The 15882-nt window shown below is 35.8% G+C and overlaps 1 protein-coding gene across 4 annotated transcripts in view; it reads left to right on the top strand.

Annotated features, from left to right (window-relative positions):
- LRR (capping protein regulator and myosin 1 linker 1 leucine rich repeat protein) overlaps positions 1 to 15882 on the top strand; it is a 1021987-nt gene that overhangs the window by 217660 nt on the left and 788445 nt on the right. For all 4 annotated transcript variants that reach the window (XM_090381859.1, XM_090381857.1, XM_090381858.1 and 1 more), the window contains exons 9-10: positions 2883 to 2971; positions 7150 to 7244. In XM_090381859.1, coding sequence (XP_090237985.1) covers positions 2883 to 2971; positions 7150 to 7244 — 184 coding nt within the window. The remainder of the gene's footprint in view (positions 1 to 2882; positions 2972 to 7149; positions 7245 to 15882) is intronic.

The raw sequence follows: 15882 nt of genomic DNA, 5'->3' as shown, positions 1-15882 counted from the left end.
GTTCCAAAGTATGAAATATATAAGAAAAACTAGTCTAAAATTTTGTCTATGTATGTATTATATGTATCTTCATAATATGACTATGTACATAGTGAAATGCAAGCACATGGCATCGAAATGAAAATAAGAAACAATTTAATATTAAATGTAATATTTATTAGAAATTTCAAACAAATCTTTCAAACCAGCGCAGTTGCTAGCTAAAAAACTTATCCCGCCAGTGCTATCACCAGTTTTTCTAAAGTGTTGATAAAGGAGTTTTGCCTTTTCACGAATGATGAGTGAACTTAACAGAATTTTATTTTGAGTTCGGTCTTCTATCTACAGATTTAAAGCTTTTTCCGTTTTTTCTAATTTAACATCACGAGTTACAGAGCAAATTTTTGAAGCAATTAGTGCATTTTCATGGACACTACGGCGGATTTTTTCTTCCGATTTCTAGATTGATTGTACCGTTGACTCATTGATTTTATAATGTTTTGCCACTGAGGAGACACTTTCACCATTAGAAATTTTGTCTAATAACTCAATTTTTTTATTCGCTAATGTCATCACCTTCTTTGATATTTTCACATTTCTCTTGTTATTCGTAGCCATATTTTTGTACGGGTTAGAAAGAACTTGTCCACAATAAAGTCACTTTCTTCCATTAACATACTCGAAAAAGTCTGTTTTACACTGCAAAACGGTAGATTTATCACTTTTGTAAGCATATCAATTTATAAATTGATAAATTTATTCAATTTATAAGCATATAAATTAAAAGCAAACGACGAAACCTTTCATGACAAGCGCATAATACATACTGAACAAGGATTAATGAGAAACATCCACGCTCGTGATTTTGTCACCCCTCTCCCACTGAGGGGTGACAAAACCCACTGAGCACTGTTTTGACTGGGAAAGATAATTTTAGCCACGCCCATGTTTTTTTATCGCGAAAAGTATTCACGGCGCTTTAAAATTCAAATTTTTTTGGTTTCATTTTATATTTAATCGGCGATCGCGAAACCGCGAATACAGATATCGCGAATAGCAGGGGTTTACTGTAATTGTTAATTTGTGAATTGCACTTGAACTAACAAGCATATTTGTTGTACAATAAATCTACAAAAATTTAAACATTTTCAGTAGTAACTAGCTATGCCATGTCACTTTTTATCAGAATTGCTGGAATGATTCATGCATTTCTGCCAGTCTGCACAGACTTAAAAATTCTGCTCTAGAAGAAGTCCATTTTTGTACCTGATAATGTGCTATGAACAGCCTTCTTGACCAACTTATTCTTGTAGTGTTAGTTGATTTCACGATCTTTCAAGGGTACAAAGAGACTCCCTTAGACTACCATATGGACTGTACAGGGATTGGAAACCTCCCAGCCATGCTTTGTGATTTGTTTCCATTGTCAGATATGTGATGTGATATATAATGCACTATTGTGTTGAAGCAGGGATTGGCAACCTTTTTTGAGTGAAGAGCCATATTTGATCTAATTTAAAAAAAAAAAAAAAAAAGAATCAGAAGAGCCACACCTCAGCTCAAGCTGGGAGGAGGTGGGGGAGTTTTTTTAAGAAATAAAATAGAGTTGAAATGTGTTTTATTTAAAAAATATATATTTTGGAATATTATTAATACTGAAAAAAATTTACTAAACATCCAGTTAGGTACGAATTAATGAGACTTTTGCTGCTGAACTTCTTGAGCGAGTCTCTCAAAATCAGGCAAGTATACTGTAATTTTCATCTTTATACATGCTGAGAGACTCGCATTGTTCAGATGGTTTCTTGATTTATTTTTAATATAGTTCATGTTTGAAAATATTTGCCCACAGAAATTCGTTGAACCAAAAAACAGAGAGAAGTCCAAATGCAAATATTTTCAAATTTGTTTAAATGTCCAGTAAGCTACTGCACGCATAGAACAAAATTTGGTCTTCCATATTCAACTCATCTGTAGCCATCCATTTGTGTAGAACTGCAAGGGCAGCCTTTTGACTATCCAAATCCTCAATTTCAGTTTTAAGGAATTTTAGGCTTTCACTCCTCATGTCCTTGATTTTTAAGTCCTCTAACTCCATTTCAAATTGAGCTTCATGTGGGCTAAAAGTTAGAGCTGCAGTCACATGCTCAAAGAGCTGCATGAAGCTCACAAGCCACAGGTTGCCGACCCCTGTATTGAAGGATATCAGTTTTTTTTTTTTTTTTTTTTAGTTATGTATTTTTAATGAAGCATACACCATAATTTCCTAATTCCTTCAGCACCCAAATGTATTAAGCATTTTTGATTCCCTTTGTGAATATAATTGACTAGTGTACATCCTAGAAGGCATTTTTCATAATTTTCCAGTTCAGGTACTAATCTGTCTATCTTTGTGCCTTTGTATATCTTGAACAATCGTATGAGAGGTTGACACTGCAACAAAGAAGCACTGGATGCTGATTGCAAGGTTCTAGAATGGACTTCTACTGAAGCAGAATTTTTAATTAGAATGATCCACACTACTGGTAGAAGTGTGGATCATTCTGATGATTGTCCAGTTCAAGCAATGGGAAATGTGCAATTTACTGTTGAATGTGCATTTCAGTTTTACTCTGCTCTACAATAAATGTACTTTTAACTCTTTTGTATGTCTCTAGTGTTTTCTAACTAAATTTTTGCATTATTTAAAATTGATGTGAGATTAATTTCGTTTGTGTTACTGAAATTTAATTAACTAACATTTTTATTGTTATTATATGATTATTATACAAGTTATCATGGGTTAAATAACAGTCACTAATAATAATGACTAAAATGTTCCTTTTCATTGAAAATTATTGTGCATTTACTAAGTTATTCCTATTTTTTTTTTTTTTTTTTTTTTATACTGATAATGTTTTTAGGTTTCAGAAGCTTTAGAACAACTCCTTCATGTAGTCAAACATTCAGTTTCTCTTGAGGAATTATACTTGGATAACACTAGTATAAAGTGGTAAGTCTTCTTTATTACAAGTTGGATTCCTTCCATTCACTTAGAAACAGTATTAGAATGTTTAGTTTAGAAGTGATCTGAAACTTTCAAATTGGCAAGTAGAAACAGTTAACTGACTCCTATTAATATTAGATAAATCATTTTACATAAATATTGTGCAAAAACCTTATTTCTGGGAAAGAAAAGGTCTTTTCAAAGAAGTGCACTGAATTTGCTTTGTAACACCCCCTTGTGCAGGAATGAACTGATCTGTGATGCTGGTGAAGGCTCAAAGTTGAGAGAGTGGATGGTATAAGATTGAATTCACACACATGGCAATGATATAGAAGAATGGGTCAGCATTGATATTTTTCATACTTTGAAAATGGAGTGGTTGGTTGGGTGACATGCATGTGTTATCTTGATAACAGCAAAAACATAGTGTCACAAGTCTACTGTGACTGGCTGAACCCCAGTTCAATTGGATAACCAACCAAACATCACACATGGGACAGCCACATGTGGTCAATACTTGTGGCAAGCGTTATTATCTCATCTCGTAACACATCATAGTGGCCCAACTATAACCACCCAGTAAAATGTAGAAGTAGCAAAATGAATATCCACGTGAGCTATGTACAAGACATTAGTTCATATAGGCTATGGCAATTGACAGTCACTTCAGAAGTACCAAGACACAAGAAATTGCACTTTGCACTGGACCACTGACCTGAAAATTTGTTGTCAGGTCTTTTGGATTCCATTTAGCATTTGATGCAAGAAAAGAAGCCTAAACAGCATCATTCAATAAAAAAAAAAAAAAAAATTCCTGTTTCACCCTGCCATTCACTCCAAAAGTTTCTCTAGTTCTGCCTTGAATTTATGTAAGCTGTCAACTTCCACAATGACAGATGGAAGATTGTTCCCTCAATCAATCACCCAGTGGCTAAAGGAAAATTTCCGCACATTTATTTTACAACAGCCTTTCGTCATCAGTTTGAATTTATGACCCCTTAGATGCTATACATTTCATTAAAGTTGTAGTTAAAAATATTATTGTCTCATAAATTTCTCCTTGTTTTGGTTTGAAGCATTACTATGTACAGGCACTCTCCGGCTTACATAGGTTTTTACTGGATGGTGCAACTTAAAAAAGAAAAATAGTGGAAACGTATTCTACATCCCGTAGGAATAAACGGAGGTATTGTGAAAATATTGTAATGCGAACCCAATAACACATTGTTTTGTTGGTAATTCGTTCCAGGACCTCAGAAGTTGAAATTTTCGCTATAAAACTAAGCTATTTATCTCTCTAATGGTCATTTTTATAATGGAAATTGCTAAACTTTCATCGTTATCACATGTTCTGTTATGAGAATCAATTTTGAATGCCTTTGTGATATTTTTCTAAAACACATTTTTGGAGGTCACTACCATAAAACAATAAAAACAATTTGCACTTTCCAGTTTATTGGGCTTTTCTGTTAGCCCAGTCTATTATAAATGAGCAGTAAACCCAATCTTATTGCATTTGTGATAATACCAGTAACTGGAATTCTGTGGGTTTTTATGTTACGATATTATGGTGAAATGAGTTCCTCTTCACTGAAATCTTCAATCATATAAAAGAACATAAATAAATTTTCAGCATCTTCTCTTCATTCCTATTTACTTATTACAATGGTGAAGGGATAGGGACCAACGGAAAGTGCAAGTGCTGGCAGTACTAAAAACAAAACAAAATTGATTTAGAAATGAAGATGATTAATCAAGATGTATGAATAGGGACAAAGTTTGTCATCTATTGCACAGAATTAGGTCTCGCTGCTTCAACTGTGAATACTATTTAAAGAATAGTGTGCGTATAAAAGAACATGTTAAAAAGGATCAATGCATTTAAGATCAACAGTGATCACAAAACAGCATTCAGGCATTATATTGAAGATGTAAAAGCTATTAATAATGTGGATGGAAAATCAGATTGAGAAGCAATTGCCACTGAGTCCAATGGCCGTTCAAGTAAAAGCAAGAAGTATTTATGAAGATATTACGGATAAGTACGGTGAGTCCCAAGCCAAGTTCATGGTAAGTAACGGGTGGTTTAATAGCTTCAAGCAACTCGCTGATTTTCAAAACATTAAAGTATGCGGAGAAGTTGCCAGTGCTGATTCTGCAGCTGCACAGAAATGTGTTGGGGAAAAAAAAATCCCTTCTAAATCTCCACAACCCTCAACTTCTGCAGTGGCATGCTTATCAGCTGGAGAGTTAATTCTGGCAACGATGCTTGAAGGATAAAACTTCCTGATGTTATGCTTGTCTCCTCTCTCTTTTTGTTATTTTGTACACTTTTGTAATTTTTCCTGTGCATGAGATAAAAAAAAAAAAAAATTTAATAAATAATTCTATATACATGTTCATCGAACATTTCTTTTTTGCTTCAATCAAATTCAGCGTGCATAGTTGCAAGTGCTGCATAAACATTTAGGGAAATTCTGACTTACGCAGAGTTCCGCAGAACTCAGCCCTTACGTAAGTTGGGGAGTGGCTGTATTGGTAATCTGCATACGATGACATAAAAAAAATTATTAATAAAATGAAAGGAAATAAAAAAAAAAATAATATAATGGCTGTGTTACTCGTCCAAATCAGTTATACCCAGTGGGTGTACAGGCCACTGATGGTGTAGATCAGTCCTAAAGGGCAATCAGCCCCTCATGCTCTCTTCTTAGGCGCCTCCGTAGCCAGGTGGGAAGGAGCAGCAGTGCGTAGCACACGCTTCTTGATTAGACCGGGGTTCGAGCCCGTCACCACCAAATACGGAGGATGCGGAAAGGTTAAGGAATGACCGCCGCATATCCTGGAGCAATATGGCCTTAGTTGCTAATGCTCCTAAAAACCAAACAACAACAACAACAACAACAGCTCTCTTCTTTCTTATCAAGAGTAAGCCTACTTTATTCTAATATTTTCTTGAAACCACCAGTCCATCTTCCCTCCTGGTCTCCCTCTGGGCTTTTTACCATATTTAAAAATTTGACGTTCTTCAGCTAAAGTGATATTAACATCAAGAAAGACATTTAACTTTTGAGCATTAAGGTTTGGCATTAACATTAATATTAGTAGAGGCATATGATGCAAGAAAGAAAGCTTATACAGCATCAGCCAAAAAATAAATAAAACCCTTCCCATTTCACCCATCCATTGGTTCCAAACGTTTGTCTAGACTTGTCTTGAATTTATTCAGGCTGTCAACTTCCACAACAACAACAGTTGAAAGTTTGTTCCAGCAATCAACCACCCACTGGCTGAAAGCAAATTACCGTGCATTTATTCTACAACTGCCTTTCCTCAGTTTGAATTTATGCCCTCTCAGGCGATTATTCTGAGCAAGTCCAATGTCAACAAATATCTTCTTTTGTCTTCTCAACCTCTGACCCAAGCACGGTACTAAGTATTATAGGTTCTAATACCTCTCTTGTTTTGGGTTTACATTAAAAAAACAAAAAAAAAAAAAAAACAGGAGAGACTGTTTCAACAGGGTTGGGATACATTAAATAGAAGGGATGCAAAAATATTTGCTGATGCCATTGAGGCAGTGTTAGATGAGTTGCAAAGCTGCTAGCCTGGCGGTGCTAGGTACAGACTAATAGATTAAGAGTAGCAGCTGCAGGCAGAGATGAACGAGATTCTTGCAATGTTTCTATTGGAACATGCAGCAGCCTAGCAAGCAAGATTCTGCATGGTTTGTGGGGTGGCATTTTACTCAGTATGGCTTATACTTCATTGGAGGAGGTTTTTTTTTTTTTTAAAGGGATACACTTTTAAATAGAAGTTGGTGTAAGAATATTTGCTGATGCTCTTTAGGTTGGAGTGGTGGAGACTAATCGTTTAGTAGCAACCATTATCACATTCAGTTGATACTTGCTTCTATTTCCACAGGAAACACATAGGAAGATGAGTAGGAGGAGAATTACAGGGCCATGATTTGGTTTCCCATGGCACAAGCAATTTTACAAGTGTTGAAATGAATTCAATTTAATATTAATGCATTTTAAAATATAGGTATGCAAAAAATGTTGCTATGTTAATTGATCCTTTATGCAAGAAAGGCACTTAAGTTTTTAATATATTATTAATAATAATATGAATTATAACTGGGGTTTTGATTTTAATAAACATTTTCACACTTCTTATTCTAGGGACTTTGCACATAAACTTTCTTTGGCTCTCATATCTAATGCAAATACACCTCTACATACTTTGGACCTTTCCAATAACCTTATAGAAGACAAAGGTAGGATTACAATTGATATAGGTTTTTTTATTTACAGAAATTAAATTTTTTTATTTACAGAAATTTTAGCTATTGATTTTAAGGAATAAAATACTTTAGCATTAGTAGAGTTATATGATGTAAGAAAGCAAGCTTATATAGCATTAGCCAAAAAAAAAAAAAAAAAAACCCTCCCATTTCACCCATCCATTAACTCCAAAAGTTTGTCTCTAGTTCTGCCTTGAATTTATTTAAGCTATCAACTTCCACAATGACAGATGGCAGATTCTTCCAGCAATCAATCACCTGCTGGCTAAAGGCAAATTTCTGCACATCTATTCTACAACTGTCTTTCCTCAATTTAAATTTATGCCTTAGGTGTGATATCTGAACAAGAGGAAGAATCCCATCAGCACTGAGCTTTCTCAAACCATTCAAGGCCTTATACACCTCAATTAGATCACCTAGCACGTGCATAGCCTCCAGATGCTGCAATTTGCAGAACTTAAACCATTCTTGGTAAGAGTAACCCTTTGTTCCCTTCCCCTTACCAATCTCGTTGCCCTTCTCTGAACTCATTCCAGCAGCTCTACATCCTTCCTAAAATGGAGCCTACAGACTTGTATTCGGTACTCAAGGTGTGGCCTGACCATTGCCTTGTACAAGGGGATAATCATCTCCTTATTGCTGCTAGCATGATTCCTGTATATCATTGACAGAGCAGCCCATGAGGTGCTCTTGCTGCCTATCTGCACTGCACAGAAAACTTCATATCTGACTGTATCATTACTCCCAAGTCTTTTTCATTCTCCACTAACCTGAGTGTAGTACTTTGTGCCATGTGCAGTACTTTGCATTTTCAGTGTTAAACTTCAGTTGCCATTTCTCAGCCCAATATGCTCAAATTTTCAAGATTCTGTTATAGTAGCGTACTTTCATTAATGTTATTAACAACCCTGCCAACCTACTTATTGTCTGCAACCTTAGACTTTAAGCTTGAAATATCTTCACCAATATCATTCTTAAATATAAAAAACAACAATGGGCCCAAAATCGAACCTTGGAGGACTCCACTAGTAGCATTAGTCTATGAAGAGCAGTGTCCATTAATTACCACTCTGTTTTCTCTCACTCAACCATCGTTTATCCCTAGCAGCAACTTGCCCTTACTGCTCCAATTTGTACAGTAGTCTTCCATGTGCAGCAGTACCATAGGCTTTCCTGAAATCTACGTTTATGATAACAAAATCCTTTTTTTGCATCTATTTACTTTATGACCACATCATCGTATCCAATCAATTTGGTTATTCCCTTTAACAAATCCATGCTGTGTCCGAACTATAACTACAGTCTTGTCTAGATGATCATGAATTGCTTCTTTAACTAGTGACTCTGTTATTTTCCGCAGAATAGGAGTTAAACTAAAAGTTCTGTAATTACTTGTGTGTCACTCTTTTATCTCCCTCTGTGAATTGGAAATACATTTGCACATCTTCTGTCCATGGGGACCTCCCCTGAGTCCAAGGATTAATTATGGCTGAGGGTTTTCTTACTTCTTTTCCTGCTTCCTTTTATGTAACTGAATAGATATTATCTACCCCAGGACCTTTCTTATGTTTAACTTGAGCAAATTCTCCTACACTTTTCTATCAGTTATTGCAAAATCATTTAGCTCCCTGTTAGAGTTTGATAAGCTTCTGGCCTCCACTTCCCTACAGAATTTGTTATGTGTGAATGTAGATGCAAAATGCTCATTCAGTTTGTAAGAAACCTGGGCAGGATCATTTACTGTTGACCAGTCAATATCAAGTGGACCAATCTGGTTTATCCCTTTTCTTCTAGAGTTTACATAAATAAAGAAATATTTACTGTTTTTCTTCTTTGCATCCTTTGCCAAAGATTTCTTGTAATCTTCTTTCTCTTGCCTAACATCCTTTATGACTTGGTTACAGACTAGAGTAGTTTATATCTACTATAGGCTTCTGCGTCTCCTGTAATTTACATGCATCTCATTTATTTGTCTTTTCTTCCACTAGTCTCATTAGTCCGTCTGACATCCATTTAGGACTAAACCTTGAACAGTATTTCTTAGTTGATATGAAAAGCCTAGAAGCTTCCAAGATTAATTCCTTGAAAGCTTCCTATTTAGAATATGCTGTTGGTATCATCATCATCAGTTGGTCCTACTGTATAGAATTTAAAAACTGTCTGAGACCAGTGTAGTCAGTTTTACAAAAGCAAAAGTCTACAACTTGGCACTTATAATCTCCATTTTTTTTTTTTTATATTAGTTTATTACACTGTTCAACATGTGAAATGTAATGAAAACAGCCACCTTTGACTAATTTTATGCTGCTGAATACAAAAATCACATTTCGACTATTTATAGACACTTCTAAGGTTCTATAAATAGTCGAAGTCTATAAATCTTAGAAGTGTTATAAATAGTTATAACACTTCTAAGAATTTGACTATTTATAGACACGTCTAAGGTTAGCCTTAAGGCTGTGTTATTATACAATGAAAATATGCTGCCGTCAATACCTCTTGCATATGCCGTCCACAAAAAAAAAGGACATATGCAAACATGGAGAACATCCTCTTAGGTGTACACTATCACAAGTATGGCAGATATGTGGTGATTTAATGGTAATTGTCATTTTATTAGGACTACAAAAGGGTTACACTAAGCATTGTTGCTTGGTAATCGTCATATTATTAGGATTTCAAAAGTGTTATACTAAGTATTGTTGCTTTCTCTGCAAGTGAGATAGAAACACCAATGATATACACTATGAGAAGAGGAGTTGGCCTCAAAGAAAATTGTTAACATTTGGAATGAAGAATGTAGCATTTGAACATCTGGTATGTCCAAATTAAGTTTTGCTTCCACCACTCCACATCAAACTGGGGCTCATGAAAAATTTCATGAAGGCTTTGGAAGTGAATGGTCCTGCATTCACATGCTTGCAAGAGAAATTCCCAAGGCGTAGTACATGTGTGTGTGTCGGGGTGGCTCTAGGCATACACCCATCTCTACCTAGGACTCCTGTTTTAAACAGTAATACTGCTAAATGGGCATGATGTCGAAAGAGGTGAAGAATGAAATTCGAAACCGAGAGAGAGAGAAGAAAAAAAAAAAATATATATATATATATATATATAATATGTATATGTATTTAATACAGTTAAATTTATTTAATTTAATTGAGCTTAATTTAATAATTTAGTTAATTTAGAACAGGACAGTAAATAAGTCAGTATTTCAAGGATTGTTTGTGTGTGAGGGGTATTGGGTGTTGTGTGTGTCAGGCTTCTTAGCCACCAAGGAGCGACCAACATCTGGGTAGCTGTTACCTGGTTCCCATCCCTGGATCTTAGTACATAAGGTATGTTTGTTTCAGATGGCACCTGGGATTTCTCCCATCTCCGCTGGATCTTAGTACATTCCATTTAAGCCGCCATTTCCTAGGCCGAAGCCTATCCATGGCTTAGGTCTTGAAGGGAATTTGTATCGGAGTCTTTGAATTCAATTTATTTATTTAAAGTTAAAATTAATGACTAACACAAAAGGAACTATTAACATAACTATGGCCACTTAGCTTCTCCTAAAAAAGATCATATTTTAACTTTCGTTCACATATCTTAGTGAGGAGAGTTACCGTCCCTTCCACTAGGAGGCAGGCCTCTACTATCCAAAGTGTGTCTCTTATTAAAAACTTTCTCTACATACCTATTAAAGTACGAAAATATTCTTTTATCAGTAAACATGATAGGCAGGGTCTCCTTCTCTAAGGTTCCTATCGACAAACTTAATTCATTTCTGTATTCCATGTAAATTACACAGTGCAACATAATGTGTTCCGAGGTTTCCTGTTGACCACAATAACATAAGTCAGTATATCTAAGCCCCAGTTGTTGCAATCTCTGGGCGAGTCCATGTCCAGTTAGGAGGAAGGTAGCATGTAATCCAAATTGGAGCCATTTCTTCCCTCCACACTAACCTTTGATCCTCCTTTGTGAATTGGGGTCGGCACATTTCACAACTCCAGTCTATGGGTACCTCCCCTGAGTCCAAAGAAGCTCTCATAATTATGGCTAAGGGTTTTCTTACTTCCTTTGCTGCCTCCTTTAATATAACTGGATAGATCCCATCCACCCCGGGTGCTTTTTTTTATGTTTATCCTCAACATTTTCTCCTCCATTTTCCTCTTAGTTATTACAAAATCATCTAGCTCACTGCCAGAGTTTACTTCCCCTCTGGCATTCACCAATCTAAATGTAGATGCAAAATACTCATTTAGTTTGTTAGCCACCTGAGTAGGATCATCAACGGTTGAACCATCAATATCCAGTGGACCAATCTGATTCATCCATTTCCTTCTAGAGTTTACATAGGTAAAGAATTCTTTATTTTTCTTTGCATCCTTTGCCAAAGATTCCTCATAATCTGCCTTTGCCTGCCTAATCTCCTTTGTGACTTGGTTACAGACCAGCTTATATCTATCATAGGTTTCCATGTCACCCATTAATTTATACGTATCCCATGCATTTTTCTTCTCTGCCATATGTCTCATTAGTTCATCTGACATCCATTTTGGCCTAAACCTAACAATATTTCTTAGTTGGTATGTAATGCCTAGTAGCTTCCAAGATTAATTCTTTGAATGCTTCCCATTTTGAATTTGCTGTTGGTAACATCATTAGTTGGTCCTACCGTATAGAATTTAAATATTGTCTCAGACCACCACCGTAGTTGCCTTTACGAAAGCAAAAACTCTTCCCTTTACCCCTGATGGTAGTTACCTCTTTGAGTAAATCCCACTTCAGCACATTGTGATCACTGCCACCTAGTGGTTCCTTTATCTGAAATTCTTAATGCATGAAGAATCACTATTGATAATCTGAACAAGAGTATTACTCCCTATAGTTGCCTCCCAATCATGCTGCTGCTGCTGTAGAAAACAATCATCCAATAAATTCACAAAAGCCTTGCTAGTGTGTGAGTGACCAACCCACAAATTCCAGTCAATATCCAGGAAATTGAAATCCCTCATTATATGACTTTCTGATTTACTGGCCCACTCTATTTCCCTGTACAGTTTCTTATTATATTCATCAGAGTCATTTATCCTATAACACACTCCTACTCTCAATTTTGATCTCCCAATGGTTACGTCAAACCAAACTGACTCGACACTGCACTCTCCAGCGATGTCGATTGGCTTCACTTCCTTGGATTTTGTATTTATTAACTAATAGCATAACCCCTCCTCCCTTCTTATGCTGTCTATCCTTTCTGTACACATTGTACTCCCATAATTCCAGTTCTATATTCCTTATATCTGTGTGACACCACTTCTCTGATATTCCAACAATATCTGCCTTTGACGTTTTGAGCAATACCTCAAATTCATCAAATTTATTTACCAAACTCCTAGCATTGGTGTAACCACAAGTATACATGCACCTGTTCCTATTCTTAGCTACCCTAACACAACCCATGTGTTTACTTGTATCGCAATGACTCCCAGCAGTCTCTGAAATACTCTGCATCATGTTTTCCAGGCTGCTGCTCATTTCAATAGAAGCAGTGCAAGAATCACTTTCACCTCTGCTAGTGGCTACTGTTAATCTATTAGTCCTTGTATCCCCCCAAGCTAGCAGTTTTCCGTCCCACCTAACACTGCCTCGATAGCATCAGCAAATATTCTTGCACCCTTTCTATTTAAGTGTATTACATCCCTGTAGAATCAGTCTCTCCTGTTAACAAGTACAGACTGGGCTGAAAAAAAAGTTCTACCCCTTGAGCCTTGCACAATCTTTCCAGGGTCGAATTTATCGACAAGGCTCTCATCATATACTCCCTCCTATCGTGTCTGGGCAGAATTGCAGACACTTTCAAATTCAACCCTAATTCACGGCTTTTATTTAACTGTGACCTGTACTTGTTAAGTAATTCCGCCGGTCTCCTACTCTTAATATCATTAGTGCCAACATGTACAACTATATCACCTTTTGTGCCCTTAAAAGATGATATCCACTCTACAACGTCATCAACCTTTTCCCCTAGCAGACATACCCTGGTCCTGTTCCACCTATCCTTTTTACATACCATGTTCCCCATTTCCCTTATAATAGAGTCACCAACAACTACTAGTACTAACTAGTGGTCGGCCTGCGAACACAGTTTTACAGCTGTACCCTTGAAATGTAAGGAAGGTTGGATCTCGTCATGATGTTCATCATAACCTCAAAAGTCATCAGTCATACTGCATTTTGGAAGAGATGGGGAAGGGTTGACAGGAACTTAACTCTGGAGACTAAACATGGGTTCCACCACTTCAAGCCTCCAATAAGCAAAGTGGTGGCATTGCACCTGTTGATGAGAGTCATCTACCACCCTGTAAAAGGGGAAGAATATTAGAATGCTTACTACTCTATAGAATGAAGCAATAAAAGGAAAGATAGATTTAAACAATTTAATCTGATGCACTCTCCTAAGGTAAAGAGTGAAGTAAAGTTTGTGTGCATACGTGTTGGCTGTCTTTGATTAACTGTGTAACCAGACTGGTAGAACAGTAGCAGCCTTTGACAGATTCTATTTAAGAAAGAGGTTATAATGGTGTAAGTTTGGGAGGTGTAGATCCTTTCGCAGAAAAGCTTGCTCTATTAGTTGGACTATTCATGGTGTATTCAGTAGATAAGAAGAGTTACCAAAGATGAATTTGGTAACTCTGAAGAGTGTAACTCTTCAGAGTTACCAAATTGAAATGAATAACAGACAGTCATTAGTGAATGCTACTGTCTCATACCCAAATCCAGTTCATGATTCAAAGAAGTTTTGAAAGAAGACAAATTAATCAACTACCAAAGAAAAAGAACTTCTGAATCAGACTTCTGGTGAAGGCAGTCCTAAACACTAAAGCAGCTGAGAATTCTAAGCATGTTACCTTCACTTGTGCAGAAAGCTGGTTCATGTTTCTTTTAAATTTATGCCAACATTTAAAAATTTGAGTATAGCTCTTCAATCTAGTGTACCTGACAGCTATATACTGAGGTCATTACCCCTAGATTTGTTGAAGAATGTTATGTGTAAATTTATTTGGCCAAAAGTTTTAAAATCTTTCACTTCTGTTTTGGAAGTTTATTACCATAACAAATAAACTAGAAGGATGATTCTGAATTAGTCATGGACATTTCTGTTTTGAGGGTTGTGAATTGTCTAAAATAAGAGGAAAAAGATTCTGTTCTTTCATTCAGTGATGAAATATTTATTACTGTATATGACTACATAGTACCCGAGTTGTTGAAAAATTATATTCTTTTAATGCTTGAGGTAGTCCATATTTTCATCACTTGGAAATATATCATTTTCACATTTTAAATTTTTTGCAGACAAGTTTCCAGCATCCTGGAAATGTTAAAATAAAGAAGTAGATGAAGCAATAGATGTTTTTCGGTATCTGTTCTGTCATTTTAAGCATGAGAACATACCAGACACAATTTTGAAAGAAGAAAGAATTGATGTACTGTGGTCCATGGTCGGGGAAATGACAAGTGCACAACAAAGCATGAATATAACAAATTATTTCAGTTCATTGTTGCTATTTTAATAATTCCTCATAGCAGTGTTGCATGTTAGACAATATTTAACCAGGTGAAAAAAAAATAATAAATTCAGATCTTCTTTCTTTCAAAATGCTCTTGACAGCCATGTCTCAATAGTGGTTCTATAGTTTTAAATAGAACTTTCACTTAATATTTCTGATAGAGTGCAAAGTCTGCAACGTTATCTTTCTCAAAGCAGTCATAATCATTTGATATTAATCACTTGATTGAGATCAAATGATTTGGATTGAAAACAATCCAAACAGAAATCCAGATACAAAAACCTAGGTAAATTGGTGTTTGAAAGCATATTAAATTAGGAAAGTTCTGTGGTTGTGTTTTAATATAAAGTGTGTATTTTTCAGTGAAATTTAATTTCTGGTGCAATGTGGATTTTACAGAAACTTGCTTTTTCCAAAATACCTCCTGTTTTCACCTGTTTCGGTTCAAAAATCTTGTTTTGTTCTGCTTACAATTGCATGATCTCCAACTTTTTGAACGTTGAAAGTCGGCTGCTATATAAGATGACTTTCATTTCGCAGAAATTTTTTCAATTGGTTAACAGGTTCTCTTTTCATGGTACAACAATATTCTTCATTTTGTACCATAGATAAGAACTACGTGTTGTTATTTATTCTTTATAATATAAATTATAAAACTGTTAAAAGTTATAAATAGTTTTTTTTCATATTACTTATTTCTCTACATGGGTTGAGCCGACCAGGTTAGCCGTGTGGGTAAAGTGCCTGCCTGGCAACCCAAAGGTCGCGGGTTCAAATCCCGCCTCGGGCTTGGATCAAAGTACTGCAAAAACCTTGGGGGGTGCATTATGGCCACAGAAGCTGATGCGCCAACAACTATCAAAAAAAAAAAAAAAAAAAATACATGGGTTGAAGGCTAAGAAGACAGAAGATACTTGTTGATGTTAGATTTGCATTTCTTAGATTGTCATTTCAAGAAAAAATGTGAAGAGATAGTACTATATGATCATCTGTAATTAGTCTCATAGCAAAATATGTGGAATTTTACCATGCAAAAATCTTAAACT

The sequence above is a fragment of the Mastigoproctus giganteus genome, chromosome 9 (assembly GCF_048544385.1).
Source record: "Mastigoproctus giganteus isolate SK-2022 chromosome 9, ASM4854438v1, whole genome shotgun sequence".
NCBI classification, from domain to species: domain Eukaryota; kingdom Metazoa; phylum Arthropoda; class Arachnida; order Uropygi; family Thelyphonidae; genus Mastigoproctus; species Mastigoproctus giganteus.
Note: the sequence above shows the minus strand (reverse complement) of the source record. Positions and strands in the feature narration are given on the sequence as shown.